At 39.2% G+C, this 17114-nt stretch overlaps 3 protein-coding genes across 4 annotated transcripts in view; all 3 read left to right on the top strand.

The window, feature by feature from the left end:
* Positions 1–4853, top strand: part of LOC5518528 (maestro heat-like repeat-containing protein family member 1) — a 36875-nt gene extending 32022 nt beyond the window's left edge. The window contains exon 42 of one of the 2 annotated variants that reach the window (XM_048720823.1): positions 4673–4853. In XM_048720823.1, coding sequence (XP_048576780.1) covers positions 4673–4710 — 38 coding nt within the window. In that variant the 3' untranslated portion in view covers positions 4711–4853. Of the gene's footprint in view, positions 1–1632; positions 2556–4672 lie in introns of those variants that run through there. The other variant, XM_032363236.2, reaches the window with a different exon arrangement.
* LOC5518579 (pathogen-related protein) lies at positions 4732–11227 on the top strand. The gene is made up of 5 exons (XM_032363290.2): positions 4732–4929; positions 6820–7036; positions 7588–7776; positions 10431–10497; positions 11116–11227. The coding sequence occupies exons 1-5, from the start codon at positions 4732–4734 to the stop codon at positions 11225–11227; spliced, it is 783 nt and encodes a 260-aa protein (XP_032219181.2).
* A 1039-nt stretch (positions 11228–12266) lies between these two features.
* Positions 12267–17046, top strand: LOC5518578 (MIP18 family protein galla-2). Its single transcript, XM_001638481.3, has 4 exons — positions 12267–12426; positions 12553–12758; positions 15536–15581; positions 16586–17046. The coding sequence occupies exons 1-4, from the start codon at positions 12297–12299 to the stop codon at positions 16681–16683; spliced, it is 480 nt and encodes a 159-aa protein (XP_001638531.1). The 5' UTR covers positions 12267–12296; the 3' UTR covers positions 16684–17046.
* The last annotated feature ends 68 nt before the right edge of the window (positions 17047–17114 follow it).

Genomic DNA, 17114 nt, shown 5'->3' with positions numbered 1-17114 from the left:
TTTTTTCTTTCTTTTCTTTTTTTTTTCTTTAAATGAAGAACGATCTCATTAGATTCATTAGAACGATCGATCTCATTAGATTCGCAGATTTGTAATTTTTATCTACTAGTGGGTACCCGGATAAGTTAAGGTTAGATATAATATCGAGTCGAGAGCAAAATAGAACAAACAAATACCTCATTAAAACAACGTCAGTGCAAACGGAAAATGGCGAATGTCAGTTTTAAGACCGAAATGTGCTTACAAATTACCTCCAGGGATGCCAAAGCTATAAATCGATAGGCTTTAATTTATCATACTATGATTTCATTTTCTCCTGCATTTGGTTGAAATATAATAAGACGCATGGTACCCTTCTGAGATGGAACTACAGTGTTTGCCATCGCGATTTGCCGTTTGTATTTTTTTAAAGATGCTATGCAATGCCTTGTGTATGTCCTTTGCTTTCTACGTCATTGTTTCTGTCGCAACCAACTCTTGTTTTCGAATTGCTTTTGTCGTTTCTTCTCGCAAAGTTGTACAAGAAAAGCTATGATAGCCTGTTAGTACTTCTGAGCTTGATTTTTTTTTTAATTAACTATAAATTGTCTTAATTTTTTTATGCTATAGACTAATTTGTTTTGCGGCATTTGCGTGACATTTGTCTTTGATTTGCGGCATGTTACTGCCGTCCAAGTGATTTTGCAGTCGATCGGTCTATCTATATCAAAGCATTTCTAACCGAATTTCTTTTAAAACAGAAAAATATAACACATTTTATGTTACATAACTGTAATAAGAATATTTAAAAATGCATATTTCAAAATATTTACTATCTATATCAAAGCATTTCTAACCGAATTTCTTTTTAAACAGAAAAAAATAACACACATTTTATGTTACATAACTGTAATAAGAATATTTAAGAATGCATATTTCAAAACATTTACTTCTGTAAAAAAAGTGTTGAACACTTTTTTTTTACATATAATACAGCAAGGGGGTTAAAACCGATCTGTACATTTCGGCTATTTATTTTAAAAGAATAACTCGACAACAACATAGGCTTTTTTCTAAACGATATTTCGGCAAGCCAGTACCTGCCTTCTTCAGGTTACAAATGAGTCACTGTAACCCATTCCTTTTAGAAAAAAAAACAAATCTGCGTTTTTGTCGTTTTTTTTTTCTTTTCAAGTTCTTATGCTGATATACCTAACTGTCGAAGCATACCACAAGGTCCGACGCGCAACTGTAGATGATGGCTGTCCCGTGGTTTTCCACCCACATTTTTGTACAATACTCAAAGTTCTTTGTTTGCCTACCTTACAATAGTCCTCAATATGTTTTGCTTTGTAACGTAGTCTTCTTTAAAATAACGGTAAATTCATGTATTGACTTAACCACTTGCTTGGCTCTTTTACATATGTATGAAAGGGTTCGTACCAGTATACCATATTTTCACTTCCGGTGAAACCATTTCCGGTCTCTTGATTTTTTCTATGAAACAAGCAAGAAGTATACAAAACTATGGAAAGGGGAACTTATTTGGAGTTATTTTCTCGGAATGCATTTTTCTTGGAACACCTGTCCGCAAGCTTTTGCTCGTTTCTTAGATCGCTCCCCATCTAATAATTTTTTTTTTTTTTTTGTCAGCTCTGATAATGCTATTGAAGGACCCGTCACCCAAAGTACGCTGTAAGGCAGCAGAAGCGATGAGTTTGCTTTACGAATACTAAACCGAGTCCGTAAAAGGCAGCAGAAGCGAGGAGTTTGCTTTACGAATACTAAGCCGAGTCCGTACAAGGCAGCAGAAGCGATGAGTTTGCTTTACGAATATTAAGCCGAGTCCGTACAAGGCAGCAGAAGCGATGAGTTTGCTTTACGAATACTAAGCCGAGTCCGTACAAGGCAGCAGAAGCGATGAGTTTGCTTTACGAAGATTAAGCTGAGTCCGTACAAGGCAGCAGAACGATGAGTTTGCTTTACAAATACCAAGCCTAGTCCGCACAAGGCTTTAGAAGCGATGAGCTTTAACGAATGCTAAGCCGAGCTCGTACAAGGCAGCACAGGCGATGAGTTGCTACTAATACTAAGCTGAGTCGTTGAGTTTGATTTTACGAATACTTTTCCGAATCTGTACAAGGCAGCTGTGTGAGCCTCGTTTTAAATAATTCGGAAGGCATTGCGAATGTAGTCAAGCCTCATGTAAAGACCTTCTACTGTTCTAAAATCTTACAAAGCAGGAGTATGACATAAGCACCTACCCCTCGACAATATTAAAAAAATATAACAAAAGAATTCAGCAGCTTCATTGTTAATGTGATTTCATTCGAAAGACGAGGTAAAAAAAAGTCAACAGAAGCTGAAAGTATACTATTTTTTAGAACACAGGAATACTGACTAAGAACAGCATATTAATGATATAATGGTAGAGCTGTTTGTTTTCCCTAGGCGGAATATGGTAAAAAAAAATTGCAGGGATCCTGGATAGAGGTTGGTGTAAATCACTTAAATAATTTACCTAAAATTATAGAATTATTGAAATTTAATGATAATTAAATTGTTTTTCGAGTGAATTTTTGTTGAATATTTCATTTAATTCATCTCTCTGTCGGTTCTCAACAGGTTAAAATAGAGGAAAAAAACATATTTTTAGCTAATAAGAGCTAATCTATGAGCGAATATGTCCCATGTGTTAAAATACTTTATTAAACAGATATTAAACTGCCAAAAAGCGTAACTGGCATTAACAGTAAAATAGCTTGCCGATCACCTGAGACCTCAAGAGAATCTTTTCCAAAGCTTTCTTACCTGCCGGCATCACGAGGAGGAAGGCAAAAAGACACAGGAAGACAGACTTCATTACAGCGTACGAAAGTCCAGTCACACTAAGGTATAACAGCGCAAGAGAATCTAGTAGTGAAGGAAGGTCTGATGTCGAAGAGAGAGTATTCTTTTGTAAGGCGGTTTAAGGAATGACCGGGGAAGAATGAGTCGAGTCTGACCTATCGAACCAAAATCCACCGGAAGTAAAGATTTCCCTTACAAACCTTTGTATATTTTGCGCGATGTGGGGTGCGCAAACTCACTTCAAGATGCCATATTTTACGAAAATATTGAACAAAATTGAATGCGATCTGAAGCGTTAGTATTTTAAGGCGATGGACCTCATTGGATTATAGGACTTATTGCTTTAGCGTCCAGCAACGACAAAAACCAAGAATTTGGGCTTATCGCGCCATTGACCAAGCGACTACAAGACGGTAATTTGCTGTACTGTATGCGGCGTATTCCATGTTTTAAAGAAACTATTTCCTCGGATATTAGAAAATAAGACCCACATTTGATCACACTGAGGCGAAAAGTTTGTATCGTAAAGCATACATGAATATCCCGGACTTACAAGCCGTTGCAGGCCAATGTGCAGGCCTTTAACTATCCCTTCTCTCCAAGAACAATACGTACCTGAAACCTTGTTCCTGACAAAGTAGTGAACGCTTCTGATCTGCCCTTATTTAATACAGCAGTAGCACCTGCAATAAATCAACTTTGCAGACTATAGATAAGCGCTGACTGTCCCTCCCGTTATTAGAGCAATCTATTTAGGGAGTACCTATTCTAAGTTTTGACTAAAGAAAGGGCATACAGTGTTATAAACGTGGCGATCATAGAGGAGGGGTTAATCGATAGAGGCAATTTTTGTATAATAATCGTTTGAGAGTTATTGCTTTAATGAATCATACCTTAGGATTCATGTCGCATCCCGGGTCAATACCTACGCAAAATAGTACTTTTTGGAGCGAGTTTATACACCCAATATTGTTCGAAAAATACAGAGGTTTGTATGTGGAACGATCGACGATCGAAGTAAACGTTGTCGTTTTGAGGGACTGGTACCGAGGACTCTTAGTTTCTTTTCAGATACTTTCTCCATTGACTAAAGATGGTCACAGTCACTGTTTTTCTCTTCTGATTACAAGTCATGAAGTTTACGAAGCACCTGCGGTACGGTAACCCTGAAAATAAAAAGGATCATACATTTTTTTCAAATAAGTATTTTTGCGTTTGGCAAAAACGACAATTTTTGGCTGAATTTTCTTGATATGCTTCAGGTAGATTTTGGCCCACTCTACCCATAGTGTGATGCGCAAAAAAATATTTTTTCTCGCCCATGCCATTAGGTGAATCCCCTCCCCCCTCCCCTCTCAAGCTAGACCCGCCTCTGTTTTAGGAAATATTCATGACACGGGGGTATGTAGGTACGACTCCCAAAATGAGCAGTCACGTGACTACTTGCACTAATTATTTGAATAAGCGCCCTACTTTTTTTATATCTATATAGATATCTATATTTCAAGTATCACACGACGTTGCCCATCGTTCAGAACATAACGGCATTCTGAAAATCTTGAAATCCAAGATGTAGGTCGAGCGCTATGAAATCACCTAGCGATTTGGATTGCAATGCTCCAACGCCATAATTTTTATTTTAACTGGATGTTATGTCTCTGACAAATCATCTAAGGTTGAATTGATGCCATGACGAGTCTTATTTCTCGAGATTTAAGCCAAAGTCCCCGCAGGCGGTAAGAGAATGACTGGAGTACAGAGCGAAAGTACGTGACGTCACAAATCACGCACAGATCACGCATTCACTCTGGGAGTAAGCCAGTACCTAAACTTTTTATTCCAGAGAAAAGACAGTTTAAGATTTGCTACAAGTCGACCTAAGACTCCGCCACTTCCCTCAAGATGGCCGATCGCCCAGTAAGGCAGTTTATGGATGATCCTAACATCAAATGGCGCACCCAAAAACCCGATTACACTAAAGCCGACAAGGAGTTTCTATCCGGGGTCACCAAACGTCATCCAAAAGGTTCACTTGAACGGACAGTTGAAGATCTCGTCAAAACATGGGAGATGGAAGCTTCGCATAAAGTTGATCTGAAGGTACACTCTTAATAAGAACATCTAATTTTCAGTTAAGACTGTGCTGACTCGTTCTTATATTTTGCTGCTATCTGCGCCTCGTAATGTTCTTAGCATGTTCATATAATTTGGTGAAATCTCAGGCTGGACGTTCTTTAAAAAAAGATTCATTTAAAAAATGTGCATCAAGATCACAAAGTCAGTGATTTACCGAACAAATCCGTATGCTACAAGAAGATTTGTACGGCGAGACAGCGGATTTACGTATTTGTACGTACCCTTAGGATACTATGCTATGGAGGCCCAAAACAAAATACAGAAATCTAGCCATGAAACATAATGAATTTATCTAGCACGAATCGCTATTTCAATCATGATATTAACGTTTAGGGGAGAGAATTAAAAGCAGCAAGAAAATGAACATTGTTAGAAAATTACCTAGAAAACATCAAAAAGTGTTTACTTTGAAAAGCTTGAATGCCTCAGCGGATTTTTATGGAAGCCCAGCGGGGCCACTGCCCTATTCGGCTTTGTATTTCCGTGTTTCTAAACAACATCACGAGTTTGTAATTTGCTTTTGCGAGTTTGTAATTTGCTTTTGCGAGTTTGTAATTTGCTTTTGCGAGTTTGTATTCTGGTTTTGCTAGTTTTTTTTTTTTTTGCCTTTGGGAGTTTGTAATTTGTTTTTGCTAGTTTGTACTTTGCATTTGCGAGTTTGTATTTTTCTTTTGCTAGTTTGTATTTCGCTTTTGCTAGTTTGTACTTTGTATTTGCGAGTTTATTAGACTTTTTGTTCTAACACTATTTTTGAACTTCGTGCAAGCTAAGTGACGTAATGTACGGAATGTGCATTTCTGTTGTTCTGTACACAAATAATGACGTCCATGCACGTTCCGTAAAATTTCCACGCCTCTTATTGTTTAAGCTTGCACGAAATTCAAAAATAGTGTTAGAACAAAAATGCCTATTTTGCTTTTGCAAGTTTTTACTTTGCATTTGCGAGTTTATATTTTGCTTTTTCTAGATTGTACTTTGCTTTTTCTAATTTGTATTTTGCTTTTGCGAGTATGTACTTTCCAAAGGCTTGAGAATTGTTTGGGGGAGCTGTGTTTATTTTTGGGGAGCGCCCCAAGGGGGCTTGCAAGCTAAAGCAGCTAAATGGCTTTCCTGCTGTCATTGAGGCAATCAGCAGACGTTTGTCGTTTAGAAGGTTCTTGCGTACAATATAGATCTCGCATGCGTCTTCGATAAATGGTGGTACACAGGGAATTATTATTTTTCGTTACTGTAGAGAAGGGTTTTCATGGAGCGATAAAAATCGCTAAAATATCAGATCTAATAAGTACTTAGTGAGTGATAACGAACAAAATATCAAATGCGACTTTTTTTAAATTGATGCGACTTATTGTAAAGTGTCATTAAAAATTTGAGCTTTTCGTCCCTGAGGTCATACAAATCGCAAGGATGATCAAGGAAAAAATATCTTAAAAAGAAAAAATCTGGGTATGTGCATTTCGGCCTCACGTTATTTGTGTTTCAAAAATCATTCCGGAATACAAGGAACCGATGGCCATTGTAAGAAATTGTGTCTTCTTTTTCTATTTCGAATTGCGAATTTTCCAGGGTTTTCCGTCATGTCTGTCCCACCACATTTTGATATCCGAAACAGAGCAAGCACTGCGTGATCGCACATGCCTCCTGGAGTGTAGAGATCAGCGGCTGCATGCTCAAGCGTATAGTCTCATTGCTAGTGGGTCGCCCTGTGTTGTTCCTTCAGACGAGGAGATTTCCTGACCTCCTGTAATAGCCAGGCGTGACGAAAGTCTATAGGTTTTAATTGCATAGACCTCACCATAACCGTCTTTATATCATAAAATACAATTTGTACAACATTTATATTTTATTTTTTAGGATTGGGGATCAGTCGACCAAAACTGTTTCACCATGGGCGTCAACAATCAAGTGCATTACACTGGCCATGATGTTGCCCAGCGTGGCTCATACAACTTGTTGATAACCAACACGCCACTGTACGATGCCTCCTCGGAGACTCTTGAGTCATCTCACAAGCTTTTTAAAACGGCTTTCAACAACGGTTTTTCATGGGAGGTGCTGGAAGTATTCTCAGGTAAGTAAGGCAATAATTTGCAGAGCCGTGGTAACATTGGTGGGGGGGGGGGGGCACGATACAGAAACATTGGAGACACTATCAAAACCCCTACTTAAATTATTACAATGTTGGGGGGGGTAACTTGGTGGATTTTGAGCAACTTTACTACATTTTTCTTTGAAAAAAGAGGCAAAAAAAATTTACAGAAACATATGCTTTTTCTCTTCGCTTTTCTATTCCTGCTATGTTGCAAAATGATCTTTGATTGCTTAGTGACTGCAAACTCTTTCCAAGGGATAATTTTCAATCCGGCGTCAACGGTTTTCATGTATAAATCACAGCTTATTCATTTGTAGTTTTGTTAAGAAAAGACAATTCTCCGATTAGATTTCGAATTCCAATATTGCGGACGGTAATCACAGCCTTGAAAAGTTTTACGAATCGGCGCATGGGCTTTCTGTGCATAACGCAATTTGGCAGATGTGTGAAAAAAACAGTTGCATTTTATGACTTGGCTACCACAGGAATACCAATAAAAGTGAGTCAACCCCTGATTTGTTTCTACCCAGATCCCCCCCGTATGGCTTTCACGTGGCGTCACTGGGCCCGCTGGACTGGTCCGTACCGTGACCACCCCCCCTCAGGTGAATTGCTTCAGATGTTTGGAAGTGCTGTTGTAGAAGTTGACGGGAATCTCAAGATCAAGTCCATTAATTTGTATTACGATCCTAACCAGATATTGGCAAAGCTTGAGGGAAGTGAGAACAAGGGGTGCCCTTTTGCCACCGGAGTTAATCGTAAATGATAAATGAAAACCAATAGTTGTGACAGCCCATCTTTTCTGTTCTTTTTTTGTAGAGAAATCTTTGTAAACAATATAATAACTATTAGGTATTGCCGAAAATATGTCCTTGTTTTATTATAATGAATAACATGTAGAGAATGGAACCACAATATAAATACCAACAGTATCGACATGAATCGGAATCACAGCGGATCTAGGGGGAGGGTTCAGGGGTTTTAGCCCCCCCCCCCCCCTCTAGGGGGAGGGTTCAGGGGTTTTAAACCCCCCCCCCTTTTGGGCCGCCAGAAAGGCATTATGTAAAAACAAATACCCCTCCCCCCTTTGTCACTGAACCAGCCCCTTCCCCCCTCTTTAGCGAAAAGCTAGCTCCAAGAATCATATAGTGTTTTACAGTTGTGTCCCGGGTATTATTCGTATTTGTCATGGTTTCGTTTTGAATTTGTTTTGAATTTGAGTAACTTTGATTGCAATTTGATTGGATTGCTTTATGAGCTTACTATCCCAAAGGAGTTTCTGAATCCCCCATGAGCTAAGGGAATCGATGGAGTATAGTCCCATCTCCTGGTCACGCCGCAAAATGTAATAACTAGTACGCGAACTGTTATACCTTCCTACGCAAAATGTAATCATCACGCGAAATATAATAGCTTCCAACGCAAAATGTAATAACTCTTTAACGGGAAATGTAATAAATTTTTAACGCAAATTGTAATAAAATATTTTACGCGGTCAGTCTATATGAATATTTGTTTGTCTCTAAGGGGGTTAAAATCCCCTCTTGCGCTACCAAGGGAAAGTAAACAATCTTCCCCCTATTCATCCTTGATGTCTTGGCTGCTCCGAAAATAAAGAATTTGGAGTTTTGAAAATCCTTGGAAGGCCTAAGAGAATGCGATATTTTCTTATGGCCCAAAACCACTCTAACTGGTAAGCATTTTTTCGATACAACTGCCCCGAGGAGATTCGAATCTGTCTTGTTTACCCAGCCAATCGCTATTAGGTCACCTCCCCCCCCCCTCTCACAAAAAAGCTAGATCATAGAAAAAAGCAAAAAACCCTATATAGCAAACCCCAGTTAAGCTCTCCTTAAGCCTCCCTTTATTTGTACCTAGTTTTGGACACACATAGACATAAAAAAGGGGCGTCTCTAGTACAAAGGACAAGGAGTGAAAGATTTGTGGATTATAGCTCCAACATCTTTACTCATCTATCTTATTTGTATCCATGCTTCATGAAAACAAAAGTCTGAATGACAGTACAATCTCCTACCCCTTTGGATCTGCCACTGCTTGACAGCCGCACGCGCAGGTTAAGAATTCGGGTATTAATCCATCCCAAAACAGTCTAAACATTTCACCCGTGGCCATTTTGTCTTTAAATCTTGACGATTATTCCTAATTTGAATCTCACACACAGATTTGACGATGTAGAATGAGTCCGCAAATGATCCCTGTTGAGCATCCCGTTGAGCAAATAATTTACTCTCCTGATAACAATAAGGAGCCAGTAATTTGGTAATAGAAACCACAGAGTTGGAGCCAGGGGTGCCGGCGCTACACCCCTTTAGAAAAGCAAAAATCTGGATAATAATATAAAAATAATTCGCAAAAGTACCTCGGCTATATGTTTTATGTGTTGGTGCCCCCTCTCGATAAATAACTTTAACATATCAGAAGTGTATTCTTCCAAAAACTGTAGGAAATTAGATAACATCTTTTAAATTGGTGAATCGATAATAATATCATTTAAATAATACAAAATCTTAATATAAGAAAATGTAAAAAAATATACAGAAAATCACATTAACTATTTTGGGTAGTCAAACTTAGACCGAAGGATAAGACACACCACCTCTTGTGATCGGAAACGAAGATCTCCTTAGGACTGTAATAAACACTGCAGTTACTATCGCGACCCGCGTTTTCAAAACACGATTTGGTTTTCTGTTCCGTCAGTAAAACCATTCTGAGCAAATCAGAGTCTGGCTTTATGCACTTCCCTGGCTATCCTCTGTGTCGCGACGGAAAGCCATGCAACTGCACTAGGCGAGAGATGGCAAAAATCTGATTGGCGGAACAGAAAATCACAAAAGACAAAAACAAATCTATGTTTATGTCCCCCTTTATGTTCGGCGATGCAGCGAAGCTCGCGTTAGAAGCAATAAGGCTCCTGGAAATTAATTGGTCGATAATTCCAAACAGCCTCTGGTATTCTACCATATGAATTTAGTGTGCGCCCATGGACACGCAAATTCTGTGGGGCAAATGGGATTAAAAAAACTGGTCATCAATTTCAATTGCGGCTCTGGCCATAACAACGTTTCTGAAGTTTTGAGAAACTTGGCGACCGACTTTCGACAGTGGAAAATCTCTTGCACCCAAAGAAAAAAGAATGTGTGCGAGGTAAGGTATGGAATTCTAACAAGAATAGTTTTTCAGCGACGAATGAAGTGATGGTTTCGTGGGTCCAATAAAACCATCCCCAAATAACCCTTGTCCTTATAGATAGACGATCAAGATATTGGAATACTTCGTATCGTTTAGCCACCCTTTGATAAATCCTTGATTTGCCTTTTTTATTGCTGAAAATGTTTTTTTTTTTTTTCAGAGAGGGTCGCCGCATTCAATGCAGGAGAACAGAGTACACAGCGACACAGCGAGAACAAGTTCAATGAGTAAGTGTGTAAAAACCGCTACCTTTACATAGGGAGATCATCCAGGCGCGGGTCTATAAGATGATTAAGAAACTGCGCGCGTTGATTCGTATGCCTTTTTATTAGAAGGTGTACTGTGACAAGACTACGGTAGGCGGTGGTTGGACAATGCCACAAAAAAGTCAGCGCGGGTCCGCCGACTGCTTCCCAGGTGGGCTGACTACAAGAGAGGATTCGGTCACAAGAATGGTGATTTTTGGCTTGGTCTCGACAAGATGAACCTGCTGACCCATCAGACAAGGAACAGACTCCGCGTCGACTTAATGGATGGAACGGAAATACCAGATACGCTTATTACAGTTACTTTGCCGTGGCAGCAGAGAGAAGCAAATATGCGCCCTAGGGCTGGGGACTTATTCAGGTGGTAAAAATTAAAAAATAAACGTTTTTCACAATAGGCCTTGAGCGTCTCTTAGTTACTAAAAAGCAAAGCCTTGTGACGCCGAACTCGTTCTAACTAGGTTCGAAGCTGGTCAAGCAAGGCTAGAAGGCTAGCAAGACGAGGCTAGGGAGAAAGTTGGCTTTCTCTTTCCCTTTGTATAAATATGCTGAAGTCTGTTGTTGTTACTATGGTTACAGGTACCGCTGGATACTCACTGTCGTTTCATCGTGGGTCTTCTTTTACCACCAAGGACCAGGACAATGCGCATGGACGCATGGTGGTTTAAGGACTGCGACGATTGCCACCTGAATGGCTCCTTCCATCACAAGAACCATGCATCCGTTGGAAACAAAGGCGTAGTTTGGGATGGCTGGAAGAATTCTAACTAATCCTTAAAAGCGAAGTGAGATAAAGATCCGGCCCGCTGTTTTTTTTTTTTTTCCAACATTTACAAAAACAAGGAAACGCTTGCGCATTACGAAAATCAGTTAACTGCCGAGTACTAATGGATAATGGAGCGATTCCTTATCTAGCTGCATAGGTAAGTCCGTGCTGTAATACGAATGATAAAATATTGTAGAGCTGTCGTTTCCCGATGACTCAATAGAACCAAGCGAAGGTAACATTGTTATGTTATTGTTATGGAAAAAGAAAAAAAGGAAAAGACGTGATTTAAATGGGAAAATCCACGAACATGACTGGAGTCGGGTGATAATATGGGTCCGATTAACCCACAAAAAAAAAACGTAGCCAGGGGGTTGGCATAGGGGGCCCGCCCCCTCCCCCCCCCCCCCTTTAGCGGCCAAAAAAAACAGTAAATGTATGAGACATTATCTAAAATACAGGAGAAAATGTCTTGAAAGTCCCTTTGGGCGTATTCCTGTTGAATATCCTGGCTACGCCACTGGTAGATAGAGTCACTGATTTCAAGGGTTACGCATTTGAATGCGATTTATTTTTTTATTTCATTTTTTTATTATTTCACAAATGTTTCCATTCTTTTATTTTGTGTGTGTTTCGATTTGTTAATTTGCGCACTATTAGTATCCATGTTTCCTGCGCTATGGAGAAACTTCTGAAATAAAAAAATGTTGCCCAAGATACACAGTGTGAATTGGGCTTGGAAAAAGACTATCTATCAATAAATTATTCAGCGCTTACAAAAAAGCCAGACTTTTACTTTCTTCGTCGTTCTCTGGTGTGACGGGCGCAGTCATTTCTGTGGTAATAATATTTTGGTTTAAATTTAAATATTTTGGTTTGAATTTGCCACCCAGAAAGTTGAAAAATTGGGAAAAAGACTATCTTTGCTTCCCAGAATGCCCCGAGGCTTTTGTGCCACAGAATACCCATACATCACACTAATCATTTCTTCAAAATGGCGGCCGTCACAGATCGGCTTGAGAATGTAAACCCGACCGTTTTTCAACGGCTGAAGGAACGAGTCGTATTGGCTGAGGAAGAAGACGATAATATAGTGGATAAAATAGATGATCGAGAGATATTTGGTATCCTTTCTACGTTTCTTCTCAAACTAGCATTGTTCACAAAAACCTCTTATTCTGCTTTTTTGCTCGTGATCTACCTAAAGTTATACTCTATTGCAACGTTCAAATCAGCTTAACACAACCAAGATATGATCCGCTCAATCAATGACCCTGAGCACCCTCTGACACTTGAGGAACTGAACGTGGTGGAACAGGCCTTGATTGACGTGAGTGATGACGAGAGCTATGTCAAGGTCCAGTTTACACCTACTATTCCGCATTGTAGCATGGCGACGTTAATTGGACTTGCTATACGGGTGAGGCTTCTGAGGTCTCTTCCAGACAGATTTAAGGTTTGTATTGATATGCCACTATTACAGTACTGACAGAAAGTAGAAATGCAACCTAAAGTTTCTGTATTTCGCTAATGTCTGAATCATTCAAAATTCACTGTAAGTTTTAGATATGGCATAGAGCTCCCAGGGGTATAAATATGTGGCTTGGTATTTTTAAGGCAATTATAAAGACAATTATAAAGATGCCTTTTTTGGCCCTTACCATATCATTTTTAACAGGCGCATGTCCAGTGGGGGGAGGGGGGGGGGGGGGTTGAGGAGTCCCCATGTAACCAGATGAGTTTGACTCCATTTACCCATGATTTTTTCGTCCATTTCACAAAAGTTTGTTAAAATATGATTCTGATGATAATAATTATTTTTCAATTTAACCCATTGACTCCTGGCTTTTTTGGAGCTGAATTTACAAAAAACAGACTGAAAACAGATACCTCCCCCCCTATTCTGAGTTTTATACAGCCCGTCAAAGTCAAACACAGCTGCACCTAGTCAGCGGTATCCAAGCTTTCCAACAGTGCTTTGCGGTCCCCACTTTTAATCCCTCGTCGATGTGCTGAAGCCAGCACAAGTTGATGGTTGCTTGTATTTTTCATCAAAAATACAGCTATGAGCATATTAGGAGAGTGTCTCAGGACATCATGAAGTCTTTTGGGGCATAATTGAGTGCTTTGCTTATGGATATTTGCAAGCAAAGGTGGATTCATGGTGATTTTTTCTTGTTTGGCTTTGCCCGGATGAGAAAATAATTTTCTAATGAATCACCACAGCTCTCCTAAATGCTGTCTTTTCTGAAACCAAATTGATTCCAAAATTGTTTACACTGCTATTCTGGGTCTGTATGACCTATTTGTGTCTTGAGCTGTGTTTGCTGATTTCTCTCCCTTGTGTGGTATTTTGAGCGTTTTATTGAGAGGGGTGATTCTGCTTTTCTCTCCTTGTTCGATTTGAGATTTGTCAAAGAACCTGTGCTATTATTTGGCTTAAGAGTAGATGCCAACACCTTGGTTGGATGCATATCTGCAAGACCATTTATCCCTTAGACTGATGCCTGAGTATCTTCATCTTGTTGTGTTTATTTTGAATTTATGAATTTTTTGGGTTGTGGGTACTTCCCAAAGCCGGTACAGGCCGGTTCAGGGGTCAATGTGTTTACCAACACACCCTAAAAATCATGCTTGCCTCACTGCCTGAGAACAATGCATTTTTCGCAAGCTTAGGTGCATACAACAGTGTAGGCAAATTCTGCTTGATATACAAACAAGCCTCCTTTAAGTTATGGCTGATATTCTAACATATAATTCTTATGTTAAAACCATTAGGGAAACCACAGGGAGCCCAAATTCTATAAAAATATTTGCCTTTATAAATTCAAAGCAGCAGTGTCAACTCACTTTTGGTACTTTTCCTGTATATTCACCGTCAAAGTAATCTTATCAGAAAACCTTGCCTGAATCTGATGTTTTCTTGGGCATTTTTTTCTAAAAAAGCTATGCATATCATCCCTATCAATGAGTCCAGTCATGTCCAAGTAAAAAAAATTCTATTTTCTAGGTTAAAGATATTCACTTGCTAGAAATGGCATATATGTGATCCAATCCACTGGTGTATGTCACAGCACAAGTCTAAAAAGGTCTAGTTATTTTGATTAAAATCTAGGGGTGGTTGATTAACCCATTGACTCCTGGCTTTTTTGGAGCTGAATTTACAAAAAACAGACTGAAAACAGATACCTCCCCCCCTAATCTGAGTTTTATACAGCCCGTCAAAGTCAAACACAGCTGAACCTAGTCAGCGGTATCCAAGCTTTCCAACAGTGCTTTGCGGTCCCCACTTTTAATCCCTCGTCGATGTGCTGAAGCCAGCACAAGTTGATGGTTGCTTGTATTTTTCATCAAAAATACAGCTATGAGCATATTAGGAGAGTGTCTCAGGACATCATGAAGTCTTTTGGGGCATAATTGAGTGCTTTGCTTATGGATATTTGCAAGCAAAGGTGGATTCATGGTGATTTTTTCTTGTTTGGCTTTGCCCGGATGAGAAAATAATTTTCTAATGAATCACCACAGCTCTCCTAAATGCTGTCTTTTCTGAAACCAAATTGATTCCAAAATTGTTTACACTGCTATTCTGGGTCTGTATGACCTGGAATTGATTCGTTTGGCTTCGGGGTGAAAAGACTTATAAAAAACCATCTGACTTTGGGGAGAGGAGTGTTGACTGGCCCTCCCCTCGTGAATTTTCGCCTGGATCTCCCATAATGCTTTGCAATACGTAAAGATATTTTCGTGGTTGTACAATCCTTCAAGGAATGAACATTGTGTTTTGAGGCCAAGGAAATGTACCTGGAGGATCAGAATAAAGGTATCTATTTGTGTCTTGAGCTGTGTTAGCTGATTTCTCTCCCTTGTGTGGTATTTTGAGCGTTTTATTGAGAGGGGTGATTCTGCTTTTCTCTCCTTGTTCGATTTGAGATTTGTCAAAGAACCTGTGCTATTATTTGGCTTAAGAGTAGATGCCAACACCTTGGTTGGATGCATATCTGCAAGACCATTTATCCCTTAGACTGATGCCTGAGTATCTTCATCTTGTTGTGTTTATTTTGAATTTATGAATTTTTTGGGTTGTGGGTACTTCCCAAAGCCGGTACAGGCCGGTTCAGGGGTCAATGTGTTAATGATCATGATTATGATTATTGTTCGATAAAGATTATAGTTGTATGGTCTGTTATGAAGGTTCCACCGTAAAAGCTTATGGTGTTCATTACACTCTTTTAGGTTGACGTGAAGATAACTCCTGGAACCCATCAGTCAGAGATAGCAGGTAGGCTACATACAGCAGGTACTCTCAAGGGCTCTGTAGAACCAAACAAGATGCCAAATGCTTCACTAAAAGATACCTAAAAGATGACAATTCCTTACTTTAAAGGGGAACTTGCATGCTTGTAAACATAAAAAATGTGCTATAGAGTAATGTAAAATCTTGGAATTGATAGGAACTCATTTTACTCAGTTGCTAGTTTTTACAGCCTGTTCTGAAACCTTAAAAAAATACAATTTTTTTGCATCTGCTTGATGGTGGATGCTCAAACCACACTATATATTTACCTGAACGATCGAAAGGACATTTAATAAGTCTGCATCATCATTCCACATGATTTTGACTGTTTTTGAGCTTATCAATCTAACACTGAAATCAGTCTTTTTAAACTTGTGCCCTTTTAAGCTGTATGATATTATTCAGGGCCGTAGCCAAGGGTGGGTCAGGAAAAAACCCCAACTCGATTGAAAGGTCGAAAATAAGGTACCACTATGAGAACGGACGAGCTACCTACAGTAATATGAGAAAATAGTCTGCTGTATGGGTTTACACCCCCCTCCTCCTCCTCCTCCTCTCAAAATCCTGGCTCAGGCCAGCTATTATATTGTTTTCTACTTAAATTGAAAGAGTTTAATATATATAACAGTGAATTTTTGAAATACACGCATCTTTCGAAAAACACCCAAAGCAAAATGAAGGTTCCTTACTTTTGATTTACAAGAATGATGTCATATCATTCCTAACCCTGTGAGAATGGTCTTTTTTCTATAAATGGAAGGTACACCATGATATTAACTTTGCTATCTACCTTTTGTCTCTAGTCTTTTTGTTATCATAAGATTTCAATGTCATGTCATGTTCCTACCCCTATAAGATTGGTCTTTTTAGTTCTATAAGATAAGAGACATTTTGTCATCCAGGTACTTTGGCATGACAGGCCCCCTACATAGGTATCTAATTTTGATATCCTGGTGTTGTCCATGATGGGATACCATTTTGTTTTTCAGTAAACAAACAACTTGCGGACAAAGAGAGAGTGGCTGCCGCCCTTGAGAATAACCATTTACTGGACGTCATTGACCAATGTCTGGTCAGCAAGAAGTGATTCGGTGTCAAAAGCAAAGAAGTACTGTAGCTACATTGCCTCTCAGACAATTGACAATACATCAAAATTTGTGATAGATGCAATGAATACTACATTAGACAAGACCAACAAATGAAAGAATCGGTCCGATGAATACTGCATTAGACAAGACCAACAAAAGTGTGGATTTATGTATACTGAGAATGAGGAAATGCCTGTATATCCGTTGCCAAGGAGAATTCAATAGCCCTCATGAAGAATGCATTTCAATTCAAGAGAGTAAGGGGGAAGTTGATACTTTAGGATTTATTGTCAGGAAAAAAAAAGTGTCCAGATTACTAAGGATAGGGTTAGTGCGCTCTGAATAAAGATACTTTTGTTGGATCTGTTTTGAACACTGGTGAAACAGCAAGGTACCAATAGTTACTGAGGCAGACAGACCCAGGTACTTT

The sequence above is a fragment of the Nematostella vectensis genome, chromosome 13, assembly GCF_932526225.1.
Source record: "Nematostella vectensis chromosome 13, jaNemVect1.1, whole genome shotgun sequence".
Classification (NCBI taxonomy): Eukaryota; Metazoa; Cnidaria; class Anthozoa; order Actiniaria; family Edwardsiidae; genus Nematostella; species Nematostella vectensis.
Note: the sequence above shows the minus strand (reverse complement) of the source record. Positions and strands in the feature narration are given on the sequence as shown.

Coding starts and splice junctions, on each gene's coding strand:
- LOC5518579 (XM_032363290.2), top strand. CDS start 4,732: ATGGCCGATCGCCCAGTAAGGCAGTTTATGGATGATCCTAACATCAAA. Junction 7,037..7,587: donor GGTGCTGGAAGTATTCTCAG/GTAAGTAAGGCA, acceptor GTTTCTACCCAG/ATCCCCCCCGTATGGCTTTC. Junction 7,777..10,430: donor ATTGGCAAAGCTTGAGGGAA/GTGAGAACAAGG, acceptor TTTTTTTTTCAG/AGAGGGTCGCCGCATTCAAT.
- LOC5518578 (XM_001638481.3), top strand. CDS start 12,297: ATGGCGGCCGTCACAGATCGGCTTGAGAATGTAAACCCGACCGTTTTT. Junction 12,759..15,535: donor CTCTTCCAGACAGATTTAAG/GTTTGTATTGAT, acceptor ACACTCTTTTAG/GTTGACGTGAAGATAACTCC. Junction 15,582..16,585: donor CCATCAGTCAGAGATAGCAG/GTAGGCTACATA, acceptor TTTGTTTTTCAG/TAAACAAACAACTTGCGGAC.